Source organism: Nicotiana sylvestris, chromosome 9, assembly GCF_000393655.2.
Source record: "Nicotiana sylvestris chromosome 9, ASM39365v2, whole genome shotgun sequence".
Classification (NCBI taxonomy): Eukaryota; Viridiplantae; Streptophyta; class Magnoliopsida; order Solanales; family Solanaceae; genus Nicotiana; species Nicotiana sylvestris.
This window is the reverse complement of record NC_091065.1, coordinates 147,560,948-147,584,723: the sequence shown is the minus strand read 5'-3', so window position 1 is coordinate 147,584,723 and position 23,776 is coordinate 147,560,948. Positions and strand designations below refer to the sequence as shown.

Sequence of the window (23,776 nt, the reverse complement as noted above, 5' to 3'; positions counted from 1 at the left end):
CCAGACATACTTTTCCTATCCACCAGATATCTTGCATAATCAGCATCAGCATACCCAACAAGATCAAAGTTGCCTCCTGAGGGATAGTAGAGAACCAGGTCATGCGTTCCTTTGAGATATCTAAATATTCTCTTGGCAACCTTCAGATGAGATTCCTTTGGATTAGATTGGAACCTTGTACAGAGACACACACTGAACACAATGTCTGGTCTGCTTGTAGTGAGATACAAGAGTGACTATGATCCCTCTATACATGGTCTGATTTACAGGGGAACAAGGTTCATCCATGTCTAGATGAGTAGCCGTGGCAATGGGAGTGTCAATAACTTTTGAAGCTTCCATGTCAAACCTTTTTAGCAGCTCTTTGATGTGTTTCTACTAACTTATCAATGTTCCCTTTTGAGACTGCTTCGCTTGAAGTCCCAGGAAAAAACTTAATTCTCCCATCATACTCGTGTCAAACTCACACCCCATGAGTTTTGCAAATTCTTCACAAAGAGAGTCAATTGTGGCTCCTAAAATGATATCATCAACATATACTTGCACAATGAGTAGGCTCCTCCCTCATTTCTTCAGAAAAAGAATGTTGTCAATTTTCCCTCTTGTAAAGCCATTTTCTAGAAGAAATTTTGACAACCTTTCATACCAAGCCCGAGGATCCCGCTTTAGCCCATACAATGCCTTGTCCAGTTTGAACACATGCTCAGGATGCTCGTGATTCTCAAATTCAGGTGGTTGCTTGACATAAACTTCTTCTTTTAGGAAACTATTTAGAAATGCACTTTTGACATCCATTTGGAATAATGTGAACTCCATATGTGATGCAAAGGCAAAAAGGATTCTGATAACTTCCATTCGAGCAACTGAGCAAAAGTTTCATCATAGTCAATCCCTTTTTCCTGATTGTAGCCTTGAACTACAAGCCTTGCCTTATTTATTGTTGTGTTTCCAAACTCATCAATTTTGTTCCTGAATACCCATCTGGTTCTTATAACAGTTCGATCTGCAGGTTGTGGAACCAGGTGCCATACTTTGTTTCTTTCAAATTGATGCAGCTTTTCTTGCATGGCATTCATCTAGTATGCATCTTTTAATTCTTCTTTGAAAATTGTAGGCTCTATTTGATAAAGGAAGGCTGAGAGGCGAGTGAGTTTCTAGCTTTTGAGCTGGTTTGAATTCCTGAGTCAAGAGGAGTGATTATATTGTCAAGGTGGTGTGAACTTTTGTGCTTCCGATTTGGTACTTGAATCTCATTGGTAGAAGATCCAGGTATGCCTGACTGAGGTTCTTTGCCACTTCTTGTTTCAGCAAGAGGAGTACCTTGGACTGCGTCAACAACTTTGTTTTCAGCTTTAGTTATTGTGATCGTGGGACCAGGTTCCTCTCCGATGGATGGAGGTGTATTTGCATAATCCTCACTGGATTCCTTGACATGACTCATCATGTCTGCCTTTCCATTTGCCATGTCAATAACTTCTCCTGGAACAAATTTTAAAATTTTTCCATCTTGTTCAAAAATCTGTCCTTCTCACATGAGAGGTGAGATTCATCAAAAATCACATGTATACTTTCCTCAATACATTGAGTCCTTTTGTTGTACACTTTGTACGATTTGCTTTGAGATGAGTATCCCAAAAAGATTCATTCATCACTTTTGGCACTGAATTTTCCAAGAGCTTCCTTTCCATTGTTGAGGACAAAACACTTACATCCAAAAGTCCTTAGATATGTCAGCTTGGGCTTCCTTCCATTCAACAGTTCATATGGATTTTTGTTCAGAAGGGACCTAATCATGCACATGTTCACCAAGTAGCAAGCAGTATTGACAACATTTGCCCAGAAATTCTTTGCAATCCCACTGTCAATCAACCTTGTCTTTGCCATATCTTTAAGAGTTCTATTCTTACTCTCCACAACACCATTTTGTTGAGGTGTTCTTGGAGCTGAAAAATTGTGAGTGATACCATTTTTAGTGCAGAACTCATCAAATTTGGCATTGTCGAACTCTGTCCCATGATCAGACCTGATGAAAGCTACCTTATTACCCATGTTCACCTGGATCGTTTTGACGAAAGCAACAAACACTTCAAAAGTTTCATCCTTGGTTCTTAGAAACAAAGTCGAGGTGAATCTGGAGTAGTCGTCAACTATAACAAAGATGTATTTCTTTCCTCCCCTGCTTGGAACCCTCATAGGTCCACATAGATCCATGTGAAGAAGATTAAGTGGCCTTGAGGTACTGACTTCTTTTTTGGGATTGACTGAGGATCTGACCTGCTTTCGTTTTACACATGCATCACACACTTTGTGATCCTTGAAGCTTGACTTGGGCAGACCACGAACCAGGTCCTTCCTGACCAATTTGTTCAGCAACGTGAAGCTTACATGACCTAGATCACCATTCTGTAGAGACTCAAAATCAGCAACATAGATATTTTTGTATCTTTTTGCCACTAGCACTACCTCACCAGTCACGAAGTTTGTGACTGTACATATTTATGACAAAAAAAGTCCACCTTATTTCCCTTGTCACAGATCTGGGAAACACTTAGCAAGTTGTACTTCAACCCATTCACGTAGTACACATTTTCAATTGAGTGAGAGAGAGATTTCCCAATCCTTACAACTCCTAGAATGTATCATTTCTTGCCATTTCCAAAGGATATACTCCCTCATTGCAGGGCCTTAAGTGAATGGAAATCATTCATACTTCTAGTCATATGCTTTGAGCAACCGCTATCCATGTACCATTGTAGGCTGCTCCCTTTCACTGTTCCCTGCATAAGAAAATCAGGAGTTAGACTTAGGAATCCAAATGAGTTTGGGTCCTTGTAATGAGGAAATGGGTGAATGAGAGATCTTCTGGTCAAAGCAGGCATTATACATTTATTATATGAAGGACCAGGTTCTCTACCAGTAGTAACTTTTTTAGCAAAAACTTTATTTTTCTGTTGTGACTGAAATCTGGACTTACAGTTTTCTTTGAAGTGCACAGTATTGTCACAATAAGTGCAAAGCCAATTGTCAAGAACAATAACGTACTTGCTATGAGGGTTGTATGGAGTTTTTTTTCCTTTGGAACCCAATTCCTTGCATGTTTCCCCCATTGTTAGTGTACATGGCACTGATATATTTAGAGGACCAGGTCCACTTAATTGATTTTTCAAGATCACTTTTCGCTCTTTCTAGTTCTTCCTGAAGTTGTTTGTTTTTCTCAAGCTTGGCACACAAACTAGACTTTACTGATTTTAACTCACTTTCAAGCTTAAGGTGTGCCTCACTTGAAACTTTCTTTCCCTTTTGAGAATTTTCAGGCTTGCTCTCCATTTTAAGTTCCTCATTGTTTTCTTTAGGCCCACTACCACCACTAATAGGTAATCTCTCTCATGCTCAATGTTAGCAACTCTCTTAGTTAAGACTTCTTTTTTTTGCTTTCTAACACACTCAATGGTCTCTTTTAGATCTACCATAATAACCATCAGATCATCTCTCTCATGTTCCATATTTACAATTTTTTCATCTAAGGCATCCTTCTCTTTCTTCAGGTTCTCAATTGTTTCCTTTAAATCAACCACAACGACTACTAGGTCATCTCTAGACTTCTCTGCTTCTCCTAATTCCACATTTAAAGCATCTTTATCATTTATAAGACATGAGTTTTTTAGGAGAATAAGATTTCAGGTTTCTCTGAACATCTAGAAAATTTACCTCATCACCGTCGTCATCTTCATCATCATCAGACTGAGCCATCAAGGCAAAGATTGGGTCATACTCAGTTGCTTCACTTTCTACTAGCACCATTGAACTATCGCCGTGATCATTTTCTTCTTCAGATTTGCTGGAGGAGTCTCCCCATGTAGTAAGAGCTTGCTTCACGACATTGTCAACGACATTCTTTCTCTTGAAGCGTTTATTAGGAATCGGGTTCCTCTTGGTTGCTTTGACTAAGTTGTTCTTAAATTGATCTTGCTTTAGGAGAGGACAATCCTTGATGAAGTGTCCTGGATTGCCACATTTATGATAGAGGTCATAATTTTTTGGCTTGCTAGAACTGCCCCTTTTTGGAATGCCTCCATTCCTGCGAACCATTTTCTGTAATCTTCTTGTCAGGTAAGCCATATCACTATCCTTACCACTTGAATCATTGTTGTCGGTCTTGAGGACCAGTTTCTTCTCCCTTTTAGGCTCTCTTTTCTCATTATCCTTCTTCTTCTTCTTCATTTCGTAGGTTTTCAGATTACCGATAAGCTCATCAATGGTTAACTCTTGCAAGTCCTTTGCCTATGTGATAATGTTCACTTTGCTTTCCCAGGAGCTGGGCAAGACACTGAGTATTTTCCTGACTAGCTTGTTTCTTGGAATGATTTCCCCAAGAGAATAGAGCTCATTGATGATAGAGGTGAAGCGAGTATGCATATCTTTAATGGATTCATCGTCCTTTATCCTGAAGAGCTCGTATTCAGTTATAAGCATGTCAATCTTTGATTGCTTGACTTCTGTTGTTACTTCGTGAGCTGTTTGGAGGGCTTCTCATATTTCATTAGCTTATTGGCATGCCGGTATCCTATTATATTAATTAGGACTAATGCCACAAACAAGAATTTTCTTTTCTCGAAAATTCTTTTCTATGGCATTTCGGTCAGCGTCATTGAATTCCTTTCTATTGGGAACAGTTACAACTACATTTGGGTCGCCGATAGTCTTGGTAGGAACGAAGGGTCCATCACAGATGACATCCCAAAGCTCAGAATCTTCAACCATGATGAAGTCGTGCATCCTAGTCTTCCACCATCCATAATATTGGCCATTGAACCTTGGTGGCCTGTAGGTAGATTGACCTTCTTCAAAGTTTGAAGGAGCAGCCATGAGGATCCTTTCTAGGTGTTAGCCTGATAGAAAGAACTTGCTCCGATACTAATTGATACAATTTAAGGGTCCACCAAACTATACAGAGAACCAGGTTCTCTATTAGTTCCTATAGAAACCACGCACACTGCAGTAAGTAAATGACACAGAGGAATTTTACATGAAAAATTCTCAGCTCAACGGGATTAAAAATCATGACCTACCTTTGTAGGATTTCAACTTCACTACTGAGCAATCTTTAGATTATAACCTAGGAATTAACCTCTTAATCCATCACTAACTTGTAACAACTCTGTACAAGCCACTTTGTAATAACTCTATTAGAAAGTCTTTACAACTCGACTATCTCTAGCCAAGACATAAACACAAGGGTGTATGATTTACAAAGGATTTCCTACACAATGCTTCTAAGTAAGCTAAGTAGGAATTACAAATAAGAGCTTTTACAAAGTTACAACTCAACTAAGGACATATAATAAATTGATATGGGGAACTGGTCAGCAGTGTCGTTCTTTGTTCTGATGCACTTGAGAATAATTTGCTGGATGATCAATCACTATGAGAGAGATTGAGTAAATTCTCTAAGTGTTCAAGTGACTTGTTTTACCTTTTGCTTGATGTTAATAATACATTTTTGATATCACATGAATGATGTAAGCAAGGTAGGTAAAAGGCATTTCCATAAAGTTGATTGCTGCACTGTTTTCGCACTGTTGCATGTGCAGGCAACAACTTTATAGCTGGAGCAGTTGACTTGTCCAGACAGCATAGGAACTAGTACTTATATATTCTCTATATTATTATTTTGACTCTAAAGAGTTGAACCATATCCCTAGCTGGAACCTTTTTGATCTTAAGGTCTTGAGAATGTGTAACAAGTTCCTTATTTGGTTCTTGACAGTAAGTTTGTTAGATCTTCAAAACATAACATGAATGCATATATAGCTTATTACATACATACATATTTTTTGTGTGGCATGTGTTTTCACATAGTTAAAAAGTTAGTAGAGAGACCTAATTAGGCATCACTGGCAAAGAGGACACTCAAATAATAAGTGAGAATTTTACCTTTCAAATGACAGGTAGAAGGAACAATGAATAAAACGACTATTCCTACAGTGACCAAGGCTTTAGAGGTAATACTTCAATAAATATGCAGATTTTCTTTCTATATGTACCCAATGTGATACTCAAAATATCTATGCATTTCAAATATAATGGGGAGAAATGATTTAGGTTCGAAAATAACAAGGTTTCATGTCGAAGCTACCAAAACAAATCTTGGTGACAATAAATCAGATGACAAAGAGAATTATTCTAAAAATGCATAATATACGATAATATAATTTTGGTCGATTGACCTACATATGAGAAAATTAACTTATATAAAAAAATTATCGAGAGAATAATCTCCCCCAAAACAATATTGGAAAAAATAATATACCGCCCAGGAATAATATCCACGGTAAATAATAATAACACAAGAAGTAACAATGACACCAAATCTTTTAACTGGATAAAATATAATACCCGAGCGGAGCAATATAATACCATTATAATATTATAACTTGGTAGAGTCAAGAGACTACTACAACTTCACGAGAAATAACACTTTTTATTTTAAATAATTCACTATAATATAACTCTCACTCTATTTATCTCACAGACTACAATCTATGAATTACTCTCTCTACGCTCTATTGCGCTCTCTAATTTTTAGTGTGTTGAAATGAAGGAATTGAAGCTCCTTATATAGAAGCCTCCACCGTTGAACAAACCAATCAGAATGTTTGCATATGCAATTTGCAAAACCAAAACCAATTGTTCCATTAAAACAAGTTGCCGCCCAGCATTGGTTTCTTTTCCACCAATCACATTTTTCCTTTAGTTTTTTCTTTTATTTCATGAGGCTGACCCCACTAATCTCTCCCTTAGTTTTGATTTTTCTTCTTCATTCCAAATCTCGATCTCAATCTCTGAAAGTTTTTAAACTTGAGAGGTTTTGTAAAAATATTCGCAGATTGATCATGAGACTTCACATATTTGAGCTCGACTTCCTTCTTGATAGGGCATTCTCTGATGAAATGATACCTTGTGTCTATATTCTTCCTTCGATGATGATACACCAGATTCTTCGCGAGTGCATGTGCAGATTTTTATTAATAAAATCTTTGTAGCTTCAATTTGTGGTAAATTGAGATCCTTTAACAATCTTCTCAATCAAATAGCATGACACGTACATGATATTGTTGTTGTATATTCAGTTTCACAAGTCAAGAGAGTAACAATTGATTGTTTCTTTGAACTCCAAAAAATAACAGAATCACCCAAGAAAAACACAAAGCCAGTTGTGCTTTTTCTATCATCAGTATCTCCCGCATAATCATTATCACAAACTCCTACAAGGTTGAAATCACTAAAAGAAGAATAGAATAGCCCAAAGTCAATCGTACATTTTAGGTAACGAAGAATTCTTTTAGCGATTTTCAAGTGAGTGGAGGTAGGAGCTTCCATGAAGCGACTTACTACTCCAATGGCAAAGAGTATATCCGGCATGGTACAAGTCAAATACCACAAACATCCCACAAGACTTTTGAAAAATGTGGGATTCACTTTTTCTCCTTTATCAAACTTGGACAATTTTGTCCCACTCTCCATCGGTGTGTTCACGGGGTTACAATCGAGCATGTTGAACTTCTTCAAGATCTCCTTCATATAGTTTTCTTGAGAGATGAAAATTCCACCCTCCATCTGCTTTACTTCTAGGCCTAAGTAGTATGACATGAGCCCTATATCCGTCATCTCAAACTCACGGGACATATCTTTATTAAAAGCTTCAAACAAACTTGGGTTATTACCCATGAAAATAAGACCATCAATATAAAGACAAACAAGCAAGATATTTCCATTAGTATGAACTTTAAGGTAAAGAGCATATTCATGGAGACAATGAGTAAATCCATTGTCTTGAAAATACTTGTCGATGCAACTATTCCATGCTCGCTGGGATTGCTTCAATCCATATAAAGCTTTGTTCAACTTCATCACTTTATCTTCATTGTTTTTGACCAGGAAGTATAATGGTTGTTCAACATAGACTTGTTCTTCAAGATAGCCATTCAAAAAGGCTGACTTGACGTCTAATTGATAGATCTTCTGCTTCATTTGCGCCGCCAAAGAGATCAGCAAACAAATCGTCTCCATGCGGACAACATGTGCATAGACTTCTTCATAGTCAATACCTTGCCTTTGCTTGTAGCCTTTAGCCACAAGTCGTGCCTTGTATCTCTCCATAACTCTATCATCCTTCTTCTTTGTCTTGTATACCCATTTCACTCCAATTGCTCGTTGACCCTTGGAAAGAGTCGTTAATTCCCAAGTGTTGTTATTTCTCTATTGACTCGATCTCATCCTCCATGGCTTGTCTCCACCTTTTGTCTGTAACAGCTTCATCAAAGTTCATTGGTTCACTATCAGCAAAGAGACAATATAAAAAAATCAAAATTAGTAACTTCTTCGGTGTCATCATAGAGATCTTGAATACTCCTCTTCCTTTGTTGTTGTTCATTTGAACTTTCTTGAGAAGAAAGAGATGCAACATTGGTTGGCGAAGGAGGCAGAGTTGCATCTTGCAAATGTTTCACGGTCTCTGGTTCCTCTTCATCACTAAAGTATGGAAGAAAATCATATGAAGTTTCTTCCTGAGCTTCACAATTCCATGCCAATTCTTCATCAAATTCAACATTATGACTCACCACCAGCTTGCCGCTACTTGGGTTGTATAACTTGTAACTTTTTGAACTCGTATCATAGTCGATGAACACATGCTTGACACTTTGATCTTCAAGCTTCGCTCTCCCTTGCTGTGGCAGATGAGTATAGACTATGCTCCCAAAGATTCTCAAGTTCTTGACACTTGTCTTTCTTCCACTCTATGCTTCTTCAGGAGTTTGATCTCTAATATTTCTTGTTGGAGACCTGTTTCTCAAATAAACTACACATGAAACTGCTTTGGCCCAAAATTCCTTGGGCATACTTCTAGCTTTCAACATACATCTAGCCATATTAAGAATCGTTTGATTCTTTCTCTCCGCAACTCCATTTTGTTGGGATGAATAAGGTTCCGTTAGAGGGCGACGAATTCCATGAGACTGACAAAAGTCATTAAATTCTTTTGAGGTAAATTTTCCTCCTCTATCGGACCTCAAAGCTTTTGTTTCATAGCCATTTTTTTTCCACAAGTGCTTTTTAAAGGCAACAAATGCTTCAGATTTTTGGGTCAAGAGATAAACCTAAGTCTTTCTACTAAAGTCATCATTGAAGAGTAGAAAGTATTTACTTTTACCAAAAGAATGTGGATTGATTGGTGCACATACATAAAATAAACAAGTTTAGCAATTAGAAAAAAAATGGAGTGGTTTGGTTGCTCTTGACATGGACTCCTTCGAAAAACTTCTCCTTGCATGTTTTCCAAGTAGACAAGCTTCACACAGTTGATTGGATGGTTGATTGACTGTATCCCACGCACCATATTCTTTTCTCCCATTAATTTGAGTGCTTCAAAGTTCAAGTGCCCGAATAACATGTGCCAACACCATGATTCATCTTGCATATTAGCCTTCAAACACTTTGCATCAATTATCTTAATATTCAGAGAAAATAATCTATTCTTTGCTATATGCAATTTAGCAATTAGAATTTTACTTGAATCTCTAAGCCAAAGATGCATATTTTTCATGTGGATATCATATCCCTTTTCAGGAAGTTGGCCCCAACTCAAAACTTTACTTTTTAATTTTGTCACATAATAAACATCTTGAATTAACATGTGGCCACCATCTTTACAAGAGATTAAAATCGTAACTATACTTTCAATTTGAATCTTTGAGATATCTCCAAAGGATACATTACCTCTCACCGTTTTATTTATCTCCACAAACTTGTCTTTGCATCCACACGTATGATTGCTTACTCTATTGTCTAAATACTTGTAATGACCTGGCTATTATTTTGAGAATTACATTCAGTTCGGTGGATTAAGGTTTCGAGCAGCTTCGTATTATGTATCATGACTTGAGTGTGTGACCGGGTTCGGTTTTTGAATGATTCGGGATTGATTTGGAAGAATGATTCTTTAGAAGCTTAAGTGATAAGAGTTAACTGAAGTTTAACTTTTGTGTAGACGACTCCGAAATGGTATTTTGATGATTCCAATAGCTTCGTGTGGTGCTTTTGGACTTAGGTGTATGTACAAATAGGTTGATTTGATGCATTTTGGCGAAAGTTGGAAAAATTGAAGGTTTGAAAGGTTGAAAGGTTTGGCCGAAAGTTGACCTTGTTGATATCGGGTTTGGAATTTTGATTCCGGGAGTTGCAGTGGCTCCGTTATGTATTTTGGGACTTGCATGCAATATTTTAGGTCATTCCGAGTTGGTTTGATATGACTCGGTGCGAGTTATAGAAGTTGGAAGTTCATTAGTTCATTAGGCTTGAATTGAGGTGCAATTCTTAGTTTTGTTATTGTTTGATGTGATTTGAGGTCTTGAGTAGGTCCACGTTATGATATAGGGTTAGTTGGTATGATTGGACGGGGGCCCCAGATGTGTTTCAGATGAGTTTCGGGTCATTTCTATGATTGTTGAAGAAGTCTGGTTCTGGTGTTTCGCATTTGTGCATTTTGGACCGCAGATGTCGACCCACTTCTGCATGATTGCTAGTAACTTCTACACAGTTTTTCATGGTCAGGCTTTCCACTTTCGTGAATAGGTAACCACAGGTGTGGCTTCGCATCTGCGAAGAGTGCGTGTGGAAGGCTTAGGAGATTTTCCGCTTCTGCGATTTGTTTTGCGCTTTTGCGCTGTCGCAGGTGTGACTACCATTCCATAGATATGAATCTCTATATGGTAAGTTGTTGTCGCAGATGCAAGCCATTGCTCCCAAATGTGTTTATTGGCTGCAAATGCGGAATCCCTTGGCAACTTCATATAAATTGAGGGTTTGGTTGTTTTTATCATGTTTTGATTTGTTGACCTCGGTTTTGGCAATTTTGGAGGGGATTTCCACCATTTGGATTGGGGTAAGTGTTCTTGACTTGGATTTGAATATATTTCATGATTCTATCTTTGTTTTTATCATTAAATTAGTGATTTGAATTGGAGAAATTGAGGATATTTGTAAAAACTTTCAAAAATGTAAAATGAGGATTTGAAGGTCGATTTGGTGTTGGAATTGGATAATTTTTGTATGTTTGGACTTGTATCAGAATGGTGTTCGGATTTTGTGAGCTTTGTCGGGTTCCGAGGTAGGGACTCGGGGTTGACTTTTTAGTTTTTATTAAAGATCGAAGCTTTATTATCCGGAATTATTTCCTATGTGTTCTTATTTATGATATTAAGTTATTTTGGCTAGATTGAGCCATCCGGAGGTGTGTTTCACATGAGAAGGTCATTTTAGAGTATTGATTTGGCTTCTTTGAGGTAAGTATATCGCCTAACTTTGTGTGAGGGAGCTATTCCCCCGGGATTTTAGTTGTTTGTGCTATTTGTGTTATGTGAAAACCGTGTACGTGAGGTTACGAGTGCGTACTCGGACTTATATGTGGAAATTGACCGGTTTAGACTCTTAGGATTCTTTCATGAATTTATTTGGAATTGTTAGCACATGTTATATCTTTTATTTGTCATGTTTACTTTCACATACTTTATTTGGAGTTATTGTTACATATCACATCCTTTACTTGTCAAGTTTACTCTTATATGCTTTATTTGAAGTTGTTACATCTTTTATCATTACATGACTTCCTTTATTGTTGAGTTACTCTTAATTGAAATTGTTGTTACATGATATCCTTTTGTTACCAGGTTATTCTCATGCATTTAGACGTAGTTGCTAGTTTGTGCCATCTATTTCATTGTTAGTCTATTTCATACACTAGAATCCGAAGTTTGCCAATTCATGAAAATACCTTTATTATCGATTTTATTCCTAATCAATTAATTGAAGTCGAAGTTGTTGAAAGTCATTAATCTATTTGAATTGAAGTTGTGTTTAAAGGGGATGTTGTTTATTGTTGAGTTACTTTCCCGTTCATTTTGTTGTTATTGAGATTTTATTCACATTGTGTTTGAGCCATGGGCTATTTGTTGTGGAAATATTGATATTTTGGTTCTTTTGGAAAAGTTGTGGCCTATGGATATGTGTAGTAAGAGTTGATATGTCGTGTTGTTGTGATATTAACACATGTGAATTGTTATGTAGATTAGTTGTTGTTATGCGGAACATAAGGGTGGCATCTCACTGTTGTTATTCTGCGGGGCATAAGGGTGGCATCTCACCGTTCTTGATTGTGCGGAGTGATACAAATGGCTGTTGTGTTATTGTTCGGGTGGAGAGACAAGGTTGGCTATTATATGGAGTGATACGGGTAGCTAATGATATTTTCAGGGCAGAGTAATATGGGTGGCTATCGGAAATATAAGGGTGGCAATATCAGGGATCATGTGTGATAGCTTGGGGGCATTATGTTGATGATATTCGTGTGATGGTGTAATCCTTGTGTATGTTATACACCTTACGCGACTTGTTGTGTTACTTCATTGAGCTACTCAATGTCTTTGATATTACTTGTTGACTTGCGCTGTAATAGTACACCCGCACAAGCATACATGGTAGCATGCCACTTATACTAGTTCAGAGTATGAAACTTGACATTTATTGATCATGCCCATGTATTCTTATCTTATCTTCTTTCATTGTGATATTGGGCATATGACCATGCCGGGCGGATCGTGATTATGAGCCTTTGATCATGTTGGGCGGACTGAGATATTGGCACGTGAGTTATCCGTACGGTCTTTATTAGAAAAGTGGATACAAGATGCCGTGAGCGTATGATTTGTGGGTTGAGACCTGTGACTTGTGATTATAAGATGAGATATCTCAGAGTAATTTCGTTGCGAAACCTATGTTAGAAGGTTTGATTAATTGGTTTGTTATTTGTTTTCCCTATTTGGTTTCAGTGGTACCTTCACGGTGTTCTTATTACTGTACTATTTATATCATATGTTGATTCTTGTTGCCATTTACTGATTCCTGCTTTCATTATTAGCTATATATTTCTATACTACACATGTTAATTTGACTAGTAGGTGTCTTGACTTGTACCTCGTCACTACTCCACCGAGGTTAGTCTTGATACTTACTAGGTACCGATCGTGGTGTACTCATACTATATTTCTTCATATTTTTGTGCAGATCCAGGTATTGGAGATATCAGACTCAGGCAGAGTTAGCTTATTGATCGCGAGGATTCAAGGTAGAGCTACTTGGTCGTCATAGTCCCTTGGAGTCCTTTCCTTTCATTGTACTGTTAGATTGTTATTTGACTAGTATTATATTTCGATCTTTGAGATCTTTCCATGTACTCAACTAGAGTTCATGACTCTGTATTACCTAGTCTTGGGAGGTTGTAGTGATTATTGTCGTGGAGGCTTATTTCACATTTAGTCTGATATTTTATATAGTTCTCTGATTTAAATATCATTGTTAAATTGGCTTAATTGTGGTAACTAATCGGCTTACCTAGTCTTAGAGACTAGATGCCATCACGACGTCTGAGGCGGAATTTTGGGTCGTGACAAGTTGGTATCAGAACTCTAGGTTCATAGGTTCTACGAGTCAGGAGCAAGTTTAGTAGAGTCTTGCGGATCGTTACGGAGATGTCTGTACTTATCTTCTAAAGAATACATAACCATTAGGAAAACTTCACTTCTTTCATTCTTGTCGTGCGGATTTGTCAATTTCGAAGTTTGAGCATTTGTATCTCTATTCTCTTACAGATAGTGAGGACGTGCGCTATTGGATTAGCCGAGCAGACACCCGCACCCCTGCTAGAACCGCGAGAGGCCCGGGATGAGGTAGATTCTGAGGAGGGGCATGTTTCGTAGCTAGAGCACCTGCTAGAGCAGTAGTTGAGGAGTCGCCAATAACTCTGGTTGGGGGACAGAAACCAATGCGCCTATTGTTACCCCCAAACTTCAGGACACTTTAGCGCAGTTCCTGCGCATGTTTTGAACATTGGCCCAGGCGGAATTGATCTCTGTTGCACCATGTTGGCCCCCAAACATGGCTATACTTTTAGCCCCCAAACTCCCACCGCTCGTACTCCATAGCAGCAAGCTCATGTTGGTTATACTCCGAGTGTGGTGCCGGTACAACCTGTTATTCCGGTTCAGCCTGAGGTCAGTCCACGGGCATCAGAGGAAGAGCAGAAGAGGCTTGAGATATTCAAGAAGTATGGTCCACCTACTTTTAGTGGTACAACTACCGAGGATGCACATGGTTTTCTAAAGAAGTGTCACCGTATTCTATGCACCATAGATATTGTGGAGGGGAACGAAGTTGCTTTTACTACATTTCAGCTGTCGGGAGCAGCGTATCAGTGGTGGCAGGTTTATGAGGAGGGTAGGCCAGCTGATGTAGCACCACTTACTTGGACTTAGTTTTTAGAGATATTTTTGAGGGAGTTTGTTCACCAGACTCTCTAGGAGGTGTGGCGCACAAAGTTCGAGCAGCTGCGTCAGGGCAACATGACGATGTTGGAGTATGCCATCGGGTTCAATGAGTTATCCCGTCATGCACCTACTTTTGTTCCTACACTTAGAGAGCGAGTCTATAGATTTATCGAGGGGCTCAGTTATGGTCTTTGATTCAGTATGGCTGGGGAGTTGGAAACTGATACTCCATTTTAGCAAGTTGTGGAGATTGCCAGGTGATTAGAGTGTATTCGGGGTGAGGAGAGGGAGGATAAGGAGAACAAGAGGTCTCAAGGTTCTGGAGGATTCAGTGGATTCTACTCTTTAGCTATGACCCATCATGGCGGAGGCTCAGGTTATGAAGGATTCAATGGATTCTACTCTTCATATTATCCATGGCTTCTTAAATATGATCACTTAAACTCATTACTTATCCATTTGGTAATGATGAATGATGATACTGAACTGGTGATCAAAAAGCGAGTAAATATCATATTAAAGATATAGCGCGAATAATTCATTGAATTTAAGTTCTTGAAAGTTGTAAAAGTTGTACAAATACAAAATAGAGTCAAATATTTTAAAATATTATAGTTTCAAAACAAAGGTATCAAATAAATTGAGATGGATGGATTTATATCTCCATTCAGTATAACCTCCCTCTAACTCTCCTTGAGACTAGAAATAGAAACAATATTGTATAGGGTAAAATGTGTTGTGCTACGTGGTCGTCCAAAAGAGGGACACGTGGAGCCCAAGACGGGGGCATAGCCAAGACCGAAGGCAATTGTTCCGTCTGTCACCGGGGAGAATAATGCTCATAAGGATGTAATAAATACTCTTCGCCTGGTAGTATTTAATAGAGAATATTCTATGGCATTAAGTGTGATTGACCATTACAAGGAATTTGGCATTTATACTCACCGTGACATTTTCATCAACGACCCTCATAATTGACATTAAAGAAGGGTATGATGCTAGGACCTCCTTCCCTAGACGTAGCTATAAATAGGGAGCTCAGTTATCATTATAAAGGACAAAAATTTTCTGGCAAACTTACACTACACTCTATCCAAAGCTTAATACAATTTTATCTTCTTGCTTTTTTGATTTCATTATTGTTATGCCCGGAAGCCCTACTCCCATAACTTCTGTTTCTACTATTTTGTCTCCATCTCAAGGCTAAGTATTGCATATTCTTTCAATTATCTTATTATTTTAGGATCAAATTACTTCACTTGTCTAGAAATCATGTATAAATTGAACTGTACCATTTTATGGGTAAACAGTTTGGCGCCCACCATGGGGCCTAGAGAGTCGTGCGATTAAATTTATCCTTGACTTCTTTACTAATGTGTTTTGATTATTTTGTCTTAGAAAAAATCATAAGAAATGGCAGATAACGGTGTTAACAACACGCATAATCCCAAGATTCGAGGGGATCAGTCTTATTTCGTGGACTCAATCAGTGACACTCATAACAAGGGGAATGATGCCACACAGGTGCATGATAGGCAATATCCTCGACATATTCGGAAGACAACTCCTAATGATGCTGAGGAGGAATATGTTGTTGATGCTGTAAGGTTCTTGCAAGAACAATACGCGATCATTCTTGGCCACCTCACGCGATAGGATAAGGTTATGACGGAGTTGAAGGAGGCGCTATCGGGGGCTTCGAATAATGCAAATAGACTAGATCCGACTCTCCCTGGCGCGCCCGCAAATCAAACGATGTAGAGGGTTGACGACAACACTCTGAGGGGAGAAGTTGGCTCCGATGGGGCCGGGGGAGCAAATTCGGCCCCAATAACGAGAACGATCCTTTCAAGAATGAACTTTTACGATTTATGAGGGAAGTAAACTCCCGCATGGACCAAATCCGGGTGCACCACCAGTGCTGAAAGGTCTAGACTCAAAGAAGTATACCTAACTTCCATACAAGCCAAGTGCGGCACCAGAATTAATCCCGAAGCGGTTTAAAAGTCCTGATGTGCCAAAGTATGATTGAAATTCAGACCCTAAGGAGCATATTACCACCTACACGACGGCGGTAAAGGGAAATGATTTAGATCCTCACGAATTGAATTTGTTTTGCTGAAGAAATTTGAGAGACTCTCACGATGGGAGCCTTTACGTGGTATTCACTGTTACCCGAGCATTCCATAAACTCATTTGAGATGCTCGTGGACTCTTTCATCAAGTCGCATGCCGTGGCCAGAAAAGTGTAGGCCCGAAAGGCCGACATATTCAGAATTGCGCAAGGAGAATCCGAGTTGCTACGAGAGTTCATTACCCGATTCTAGAAGGAGAGAATGTTGCTCCTGGCTATTTCGGAATGGGCAGCTGAAGCATTTACCAAGGGACTGAATCCGAGAAGTTCAGACGCTTCTCGAAAATTGAAGGAAAGCTTGCTTGAGTTTCAAGCAACGACTTGGGAAGATGTCCACAATCGATACGAATCAACGATGATCAGGTTGGCTTTCCATTGTCAACCAAAGGATGGGAGAAGAATAGAGAAAAATCAAGAGACTATTTCGACATGGACAGACGATCTTCGAGGGGTCGATTTTTTCCCTACGAATGGGTCGAGGGCCGCAGCAGAGGCTTTCAAACAACAGACAAGCTGGCTAGTGATAGAAGGATTGATCACGGTCGGAACAATAGATACTGGAGGACAAAGAAGCGTTAGGGTCACGGGATCCTTCTTAACCCAAGCTATCAGAATACAACTTCAACGTTAGTATAGTGGAGTTGGTTTCAGCCATGAGAAACATCAAAGAAGCGAGGTTCCCGAAACCAATGAGATCTAATCCTATCTAGAGGGATCCCAGTTTATGGTGTGAATAGCACAGGACGAATGACCACCGGACAGGAGACTGCCAACACATACGGGAAGAAGTGGCAATATTATTGAATAATGACCATCTCAGAGAATTCTTGAGTGCCCAATCTAAGAACAATTATGGTCATAACGGGGACAATGTGAACACCTTGAAAGCAGGAGAAGATCCCCCGCGTTAAACGGTTAACATGATCTTCGGAGGGAATGAGATCAACTAGATCACCTTTTTGGCAGCAAAAAAGACAAAAATATCAATAACCCATAGCAAAAGGCTCCGGGAAGATGATATCACCTTTACGGAGGAGGACGCAGAAGGATTGTTGCTACCACATAATGACACACTAGTAATTTCTTTAAATGTGCTAGATTTTAAGATTAAACGTGTTCTAGTGGATCTAGGAAGTTCAGCTAATATCATAAAATGGAGAGTATTGGAGCTAGCTAAACTCACCGGAAGCATTATTCCGACCATAAAGCTCCTTGTTGGATTCAACCTCACGAGCGTGACAACTCGAGGAGAAATTTTATTACTCACAAACGCCGAAGGAGTAATAAAAATAACTCTCTTCGAAGTGGTAGATTGTGAATAGGGTATAACATCATTTTGGGAAGGCCATGGTTGCACGAGATGAAAGTTGTACCATCAACATTTCATCAACTACTGAAGTTTCCAACACTCGAAAGAGTTAAATAGATAAAGGGTGACCAAACCGGCAGCAAGGGAGATGAATGCAATTTCGGTCTCCAGTAGCAAAGGAAAGGAACACGGGGCATAGAAATTATAGGAACCGGTGCTGCTCTCAAACTAGATGAAGTCAGCTCGGGGCCAGAAATGTTAGACTATTATCAGGTGCCAAGGTATTTCCAGGTTCCAGAAGAGATGGATCCAACGAAATCCACAGTGGAAGAGCTTGAGCAAGTTGCATTGTTCGAAGAATTCCTAGAAAGGAAATTCCACTTGGGGACAAGACTGCACTCAGAGCTGAGGTCTAGCTTAATGAAATTCCTTAAATTTAATACCGATTATTTTGCATGGTCGTATGCAGATATGACAAGTATCCCAACGGAGGTAGCCATACAAAAGTTAAGTATGGATCCCAACGTACCTCCGGTAAGACTAAAGAAATGCCCTATTATCGAAGCCAAGAATAAATTCGTCAAAGAAGAGATTATAAAGATCTTAATAAGGTGTGCCCGAAAGAATCGTTCCCACTGCCAATCATCGATCAAATGATTGATTCCACGGTCGGACACGAGTTAAGGAGTTTTCTCGATGCTTATTCCGGGTACAACCAAATTAAGATGAACTTGGAGGATCAGGAAAAGACTTTGTTCATAACGAATTTTGGTACATATTGTAGCAATGTATGCCTTTTGGGTAGAAAAACGTTGGAGCCACTTATCAACGGCTCGTGAATAGGATGTTTGAAAATCAAATAGGAAAAACTATGGAAGTTTATATAGACGATATGCTAGTTAAGTCGTTGAATGTAGCTGATCACCTTAAACATCTGCAAGAAACTTTTGACATCCTAAGGAAGCATAATATGAAACTTAACCCCGAGAAATGCATGTTCAAAGTTAGCTCTAGTAAGTTTCTGGTTTTCTAGTATCGCAAAAAGGCATTAATTTAAACCCCGATAAGATCAAGGACATCGAAGACATCCCAAACCAACTGTCAAGCATGAAGGAAGTCCAAAGGCTCATAGGGAGACAGGCAGCTTTGAGCAAGTTCATTTCCCGGTCATTAGAAAAGTGTCATCGTTTCTTCACACTACTCAAAAAGAAAAATAATTTCAATTAGAACCCGGAGTTCCAGTAGGCTTTTAGGGATTTGAAAAAGTACTTGTCAAGTGCTCCATTATTTTCGAAACCAAAAGAAGATGAAACGTTGTTAGTCTACCTCGCGGTCTCAGAAGTTGCAGTAAGTTTTGCTTTAGTCCATGAGGACGAAGGTACGCATTCCCCCATTTATTATGTAAGCAAAATTTTAACGGGAGGAAAAACTCGCTACCCACATTTGGAGAAACTGGCCTTAGCTCTCGTAGTCGCCGCTAGGAAGCTGAGGCCCTAGTTCCAATGTTACCTGATAGTCTTGGTGACCAGTTTCACTTTGTAAAACATCCTTCACGAACCCGAGCTCTTGAGTAGATTGGCCAAATGGGCCATCAAAATGAGTGAGTTTGACATAGAGTATAAACCAAGGACTACAATTAAGTCAAAAATCTTGGCTGGCTTTGTGGTCGATTTTAGTCTAGGATTATTGCCTCTAGCAACCAAAGAGGTAGTAATGGTGTCGGAATCGGCATCAGGGGTTTGGACATTATTTACGGACGAAGCTTCCAACGTAAAAGGGTCCGAGCTTGGTATAGTATTAATCACGCCTTCAAGGGAAACCCTAAGGTAAGCCATCAGAACGGTCCCTTTAACTAATAATAAAGCAGATTATGAAGCTTTGATTGCAGGGCTCGAACTGGCCGAGGGACTTGACTTCGAGGTCATCGAAAGCAAATGCGACTCACAGCTGGTGGTAAATTAGGTCTACGGGATATTCGAAACCAAAGAGGAGCGCATGCAACAATACGTGGTAAAGGTCCAGGCTCTGCTGGCACAATTTTGGGAGTGGTCGATTACTCATATCTCGAGGGAAGAAAACACAGAAGTAGATGCATTGGCTAACCTCATATCATCAAGGGAAATAAAGGGATCGGAGTCCGGAATGGTAGTACAACTGATGAACTCAGTCCTGGATGCAGATGGTTATTATGAGGTAAATGCGACTAATTTGATCTGGGACTGGAGGAATGAGATCATTGATTATCTCGAGCATGAGAAGCTACACCGAAGACCCCAAAGCATCCCAAGTATTGCGCACTAAAGCAACGCGATATAGCTTCAAGAGAGGCCAATTGTATAGAAAATATTTCTAAGGCCCGCTGGCCCGATGCTTAGGAACATCCAAACCTAACTATGTCATGGGAGAAGTCCATAAAGGGATATGCGGCAACCATTCGGGCGCAGATTCCTTAGTGCTAAAGTTGGTAAGGGCAGGATATTATTGGCCCCGCATTGAACAAGATGCCAAAGACTTCGTATGAAAATGTGATAAGTGCCAACCCTACGCACCACCGGTGCATCAACTAGCAGAACCATTACATTCGGTTCTGTCCCCATAGACATTCATGAAGTGGGGGATAGACATCGTCGCATCACTACCGCCAGCTCCCTAAAAGGTAATATTTCTTTTAATTTTGACTAACTATTTTTCTAAGTGGGTAGAAGCAGGTCCTTATCAAAAGATCGGCTAGCGCGAAGTGGTGGATTTCTTGTGGGAAAATATAATTTGCAGGTTCGGAATACCAAAAGAAATAGCGTGTGATAATGGGCCATAATTTATCGGTGCAAAAGTCACAAAGTCCTAGAAGATTTAAAAATAACGAGGATCACATCTTCACCCTATCATCCGAGTGCAAAGGGTCAAGCAGAGTCAACGAACAAAGTGATTATACAAAATCTCAACAAAAGGTTGGAAGCGGCTAAACGTAATTGGCCCAAGGAGTTACCTAGAGTTTTATGGGCATACCAAGCAACAGCCAAATCAAGCACATGAGAAACTCCATTTTCCCTTGTGTACAGTGCAGAAGCTTTAATCCTGGTGGAGGTAAGGGAACCCACCTTGAGATATTTCCAAGCAGATGAAGAATCAAACAACGAATCAATGTTAGTCATCTTGGAGCTGCTCGATGAGCGCAGGGACTTGGCGCATGTAAGAATGACAGCCCAAAAGTAGAGAATGGAGTGGTATTATAAACAAAGAACCAACCTCCATTATTTCAAAGTAGGAGACCTGGTCATAAGGAAAGTAACTCAAAACACCTAGGAGCACAATGCAGGGAAACTAGGTCTAACATGGGAAGGCCCCTACCGGGTTTCAACTGTCACAGGGAAAGGTTCGTATGAATTGGAGAACCAAGATGGAGAAAAGTTGCATAGAAGCTGGAACGTGGCACATCTCAAAAGATATTATTGCTGATGAACATTATCCGAGCGGAAGCATGTGTTGCACTCTTTTTTCCTTTGTTCAGTTCTTGTCCCAATTGAATTTTTCTAGCAAGCTTTTTAATGAGGCAGGAACAGAAAGCATACTACGAAGACAGCAACAATAAGACCTTTAATAGCAAGGCGCACAAGCAAAGATCCACTCTGAGACGGTTAGATAATCTTTTGCTCTATAGCAAATTCCTACCGGGAAGTTAAGTTTGCTACTGAGCAGAGGTTACCCGATCGTTCACGAGCATAAACCACTAGAGGGTTGTTAGATAGTCCTTCAATAGATAGCGTAAATTCGTGAGGGAAATAAAGCATGTTACCGAGTTAAGGATTATCTAGCAATTCATTAGTGGAATCTTCGAAGGTACAAAACTTCCAGTGTTCCAATTTGCATTTTTCCTATTCGAACACTGAGAGGAAAAAATATGAGGATACGGAAATAATAACTGCCACGTTGACCGGGAAATGAAAAATTGAAAACACAATTTTATCATCGAGACCGGGGATTGCGCGGCCAGCCCCGTAGAAACAAGTTGTACGAGTTAGCCACAAGTAATGATAGTTTCTTTTCAGCATAGCAAATGCTTATGTACTTTCCTTTTTGAAAATAGAAGGAATAAAATGAAATCCTTTTGTTTTTATCTTGTTTCTTGTCTGAACAATGAATCAACTTTGTCATTTGAAAGTTAAACAAGTACTTCAAATGCTAGTGTCATAATAAATAAGAGACGTCCTCTTTAAGAGCACCGTAAACATAAGAGAGCTCTTTCTTATAAAAACCCTCACGTTAATTGGTTGATTTTGGAAGGATTTATGCCCCGAATCAAAATGCCTTCGGGGAAAAATACACCCGAGGCCGCATACGAAAGGACGCAAAAAGTAAACTTGCGCAAATACTTATTGAAACCCTTATGTAAAAGGGTTGATTTTGAAAGAACTTATGCCCGGAATCAAAATACTTCCGGGAGAAATACACATAAGGCTTCACATAATAATGCAATAACATTGTATTGCCTATCAACATAGTTGGTTGCCCCTAAACCAACTTGTTGAAAGCACTTCATGGCATGTGCGCACGACATGTGGTAGATGGTCCATTTCCCACATGAACACAACCTACTGGCTTTATTCGCAGTTTGTAGATTATTTCCCCGGTGTCCACGAATAGCGGTGCGAACTTCAAAAACACCCCGGCTGTGATCATACTGTAAAAATGAATGCCAATTTGTTCGCCTCCTGTATTTCTCAAATCTTCTCATCGATATTGGCATAAATTGAACACCCTTACCCTTCCATTCCGATGCATCTCTATGCCTTTCAACAAACCTCTCCGTAATCTGTTTGAATGTCATCCGGACCATGGCAGTGACAAGCAATCCACGTGCAGACTTCAATAAGCCATTGAATGATTCTGATACATTTGTAGTCAGAGCTCCCCATCGTCTGCCACCATAAGCATGCAATGTCCATTTGTGAAGCTCATGTCCTATCAGCCAATTATATTCTCTTTCGTCTAACTGCCGGATCGCTTCCATGCGCCTCATGAATTTGAACTGCTGGTGCTCAGTTGCAGCCATCCACATTAAATCATGTAAGGCATTGTCGGGATATTTCTTCTGAAAATTGGCCTTCAAATGCCTCATAAGTAACGGTGGTATGCACAGGGTTCCTGCCATTCGGGCAAATGCCATACAGAACTTAAAATACCACCGTGCTGATCAGATATTATAAAAATACCTGAACGCTATTTGACAACGTGCTGCTTCAAGTAGTTCAAAAAAAGCGTCCACGTCTCTTCGCTTTCATTGGCACAAATGGCAAAAGCTAGTGCAAATATTTGTCCGTTGGCATCTACTGCAACTGCGATCAAAAGCTTAATATCATACTTTCCAAAGACATGAGTAATGTCTATGGAAATTACCGGACGACAATGCACAAAACAATAAATTGCTGGTTTAAATGACCAGAACACATAATTAAAAATAGATTCCGGTATTTTCGGACTCCACTCATGCCTCCATTCAACAACAGTCCTGGGGTTAACGTATTTCAGTGTGTCCATGTACCTGGGTAGAGATGAAAATGACTTATCTCAGTCACCATAAATATTTCAAATGCACGTTTCGCCCGAGATATGCCTTTCTTTTGGTTATAGTACACCTATATTCCTGGTGGACGGATGTAATACACTCTTTGATCTTGTACCTAATGGATACTTCCAAGCGTGGAATCAAGACAAGAGAAATCAAGTCTACATCCAAGTTGAAGTGATTCTGATTGAATGTGTCCATTTCATATCTGTGGGTGCCAATATATTTACCCATTTTCCACAACCCTATTTCCTTCTTGATCGCACACAACATCTAGTTACAACCCATAAAATGTCTACGACATACAGCCTTGTATACCTCCGGAGTTGACTTCCTTACCGTTATCTCACGACACTCTCTTACGCTGTATATTTTTACAGCCTTGGTTAAAC

The 23,776-nt window shown here is 39.5% G+C and overlaps 1 protein-coding gene across 1 annotated transcript; it reads right to left on the bottom strand.

Moving 5' to 3' along the window:
- Positions 1 to 4,928: 4,928 nt before the first annotated feature.
- Positions 4,929 to 8,160, bottom strand: LOC138878389 (uncharacterized mitochondrial protein AtMg00810-like). The gene is made up of 2 exons (XM_070158063.1): positions 7,107 to 8,160; positions 4,929 to 4,993 (listed from the first exon to the last, which is right to left on the bottom strand). The coding sequence occupies exons 1-2, from the start codon at positions 8,158 to 8,160 to the stop codon at positions 4,929 to 4,931; spliced, it is 1,119 nt and encodes a 372-aa protein (XP_070014164.1).
- Positions 8,161 to 23,776: the final 15,616 nt, after the last annotated feature.

Bases quoted from the DNA above. Each gene is read 5' to 3' on its own strand.
- LOC138878389 (XM_070158063.1), bottom strand. From the start codon at position 8,160: ATGGAGAGATACAAGGCACGACTTGTGGCTAAAGGCTACAAGCAAAGG. The intron at 4,994-7,106 runs GTACGTGTCATG...TACTTACTGCAG, and splicing joins ATATACAACAACAATATCAT to TGTGCGTGGTTTCTATAGGA.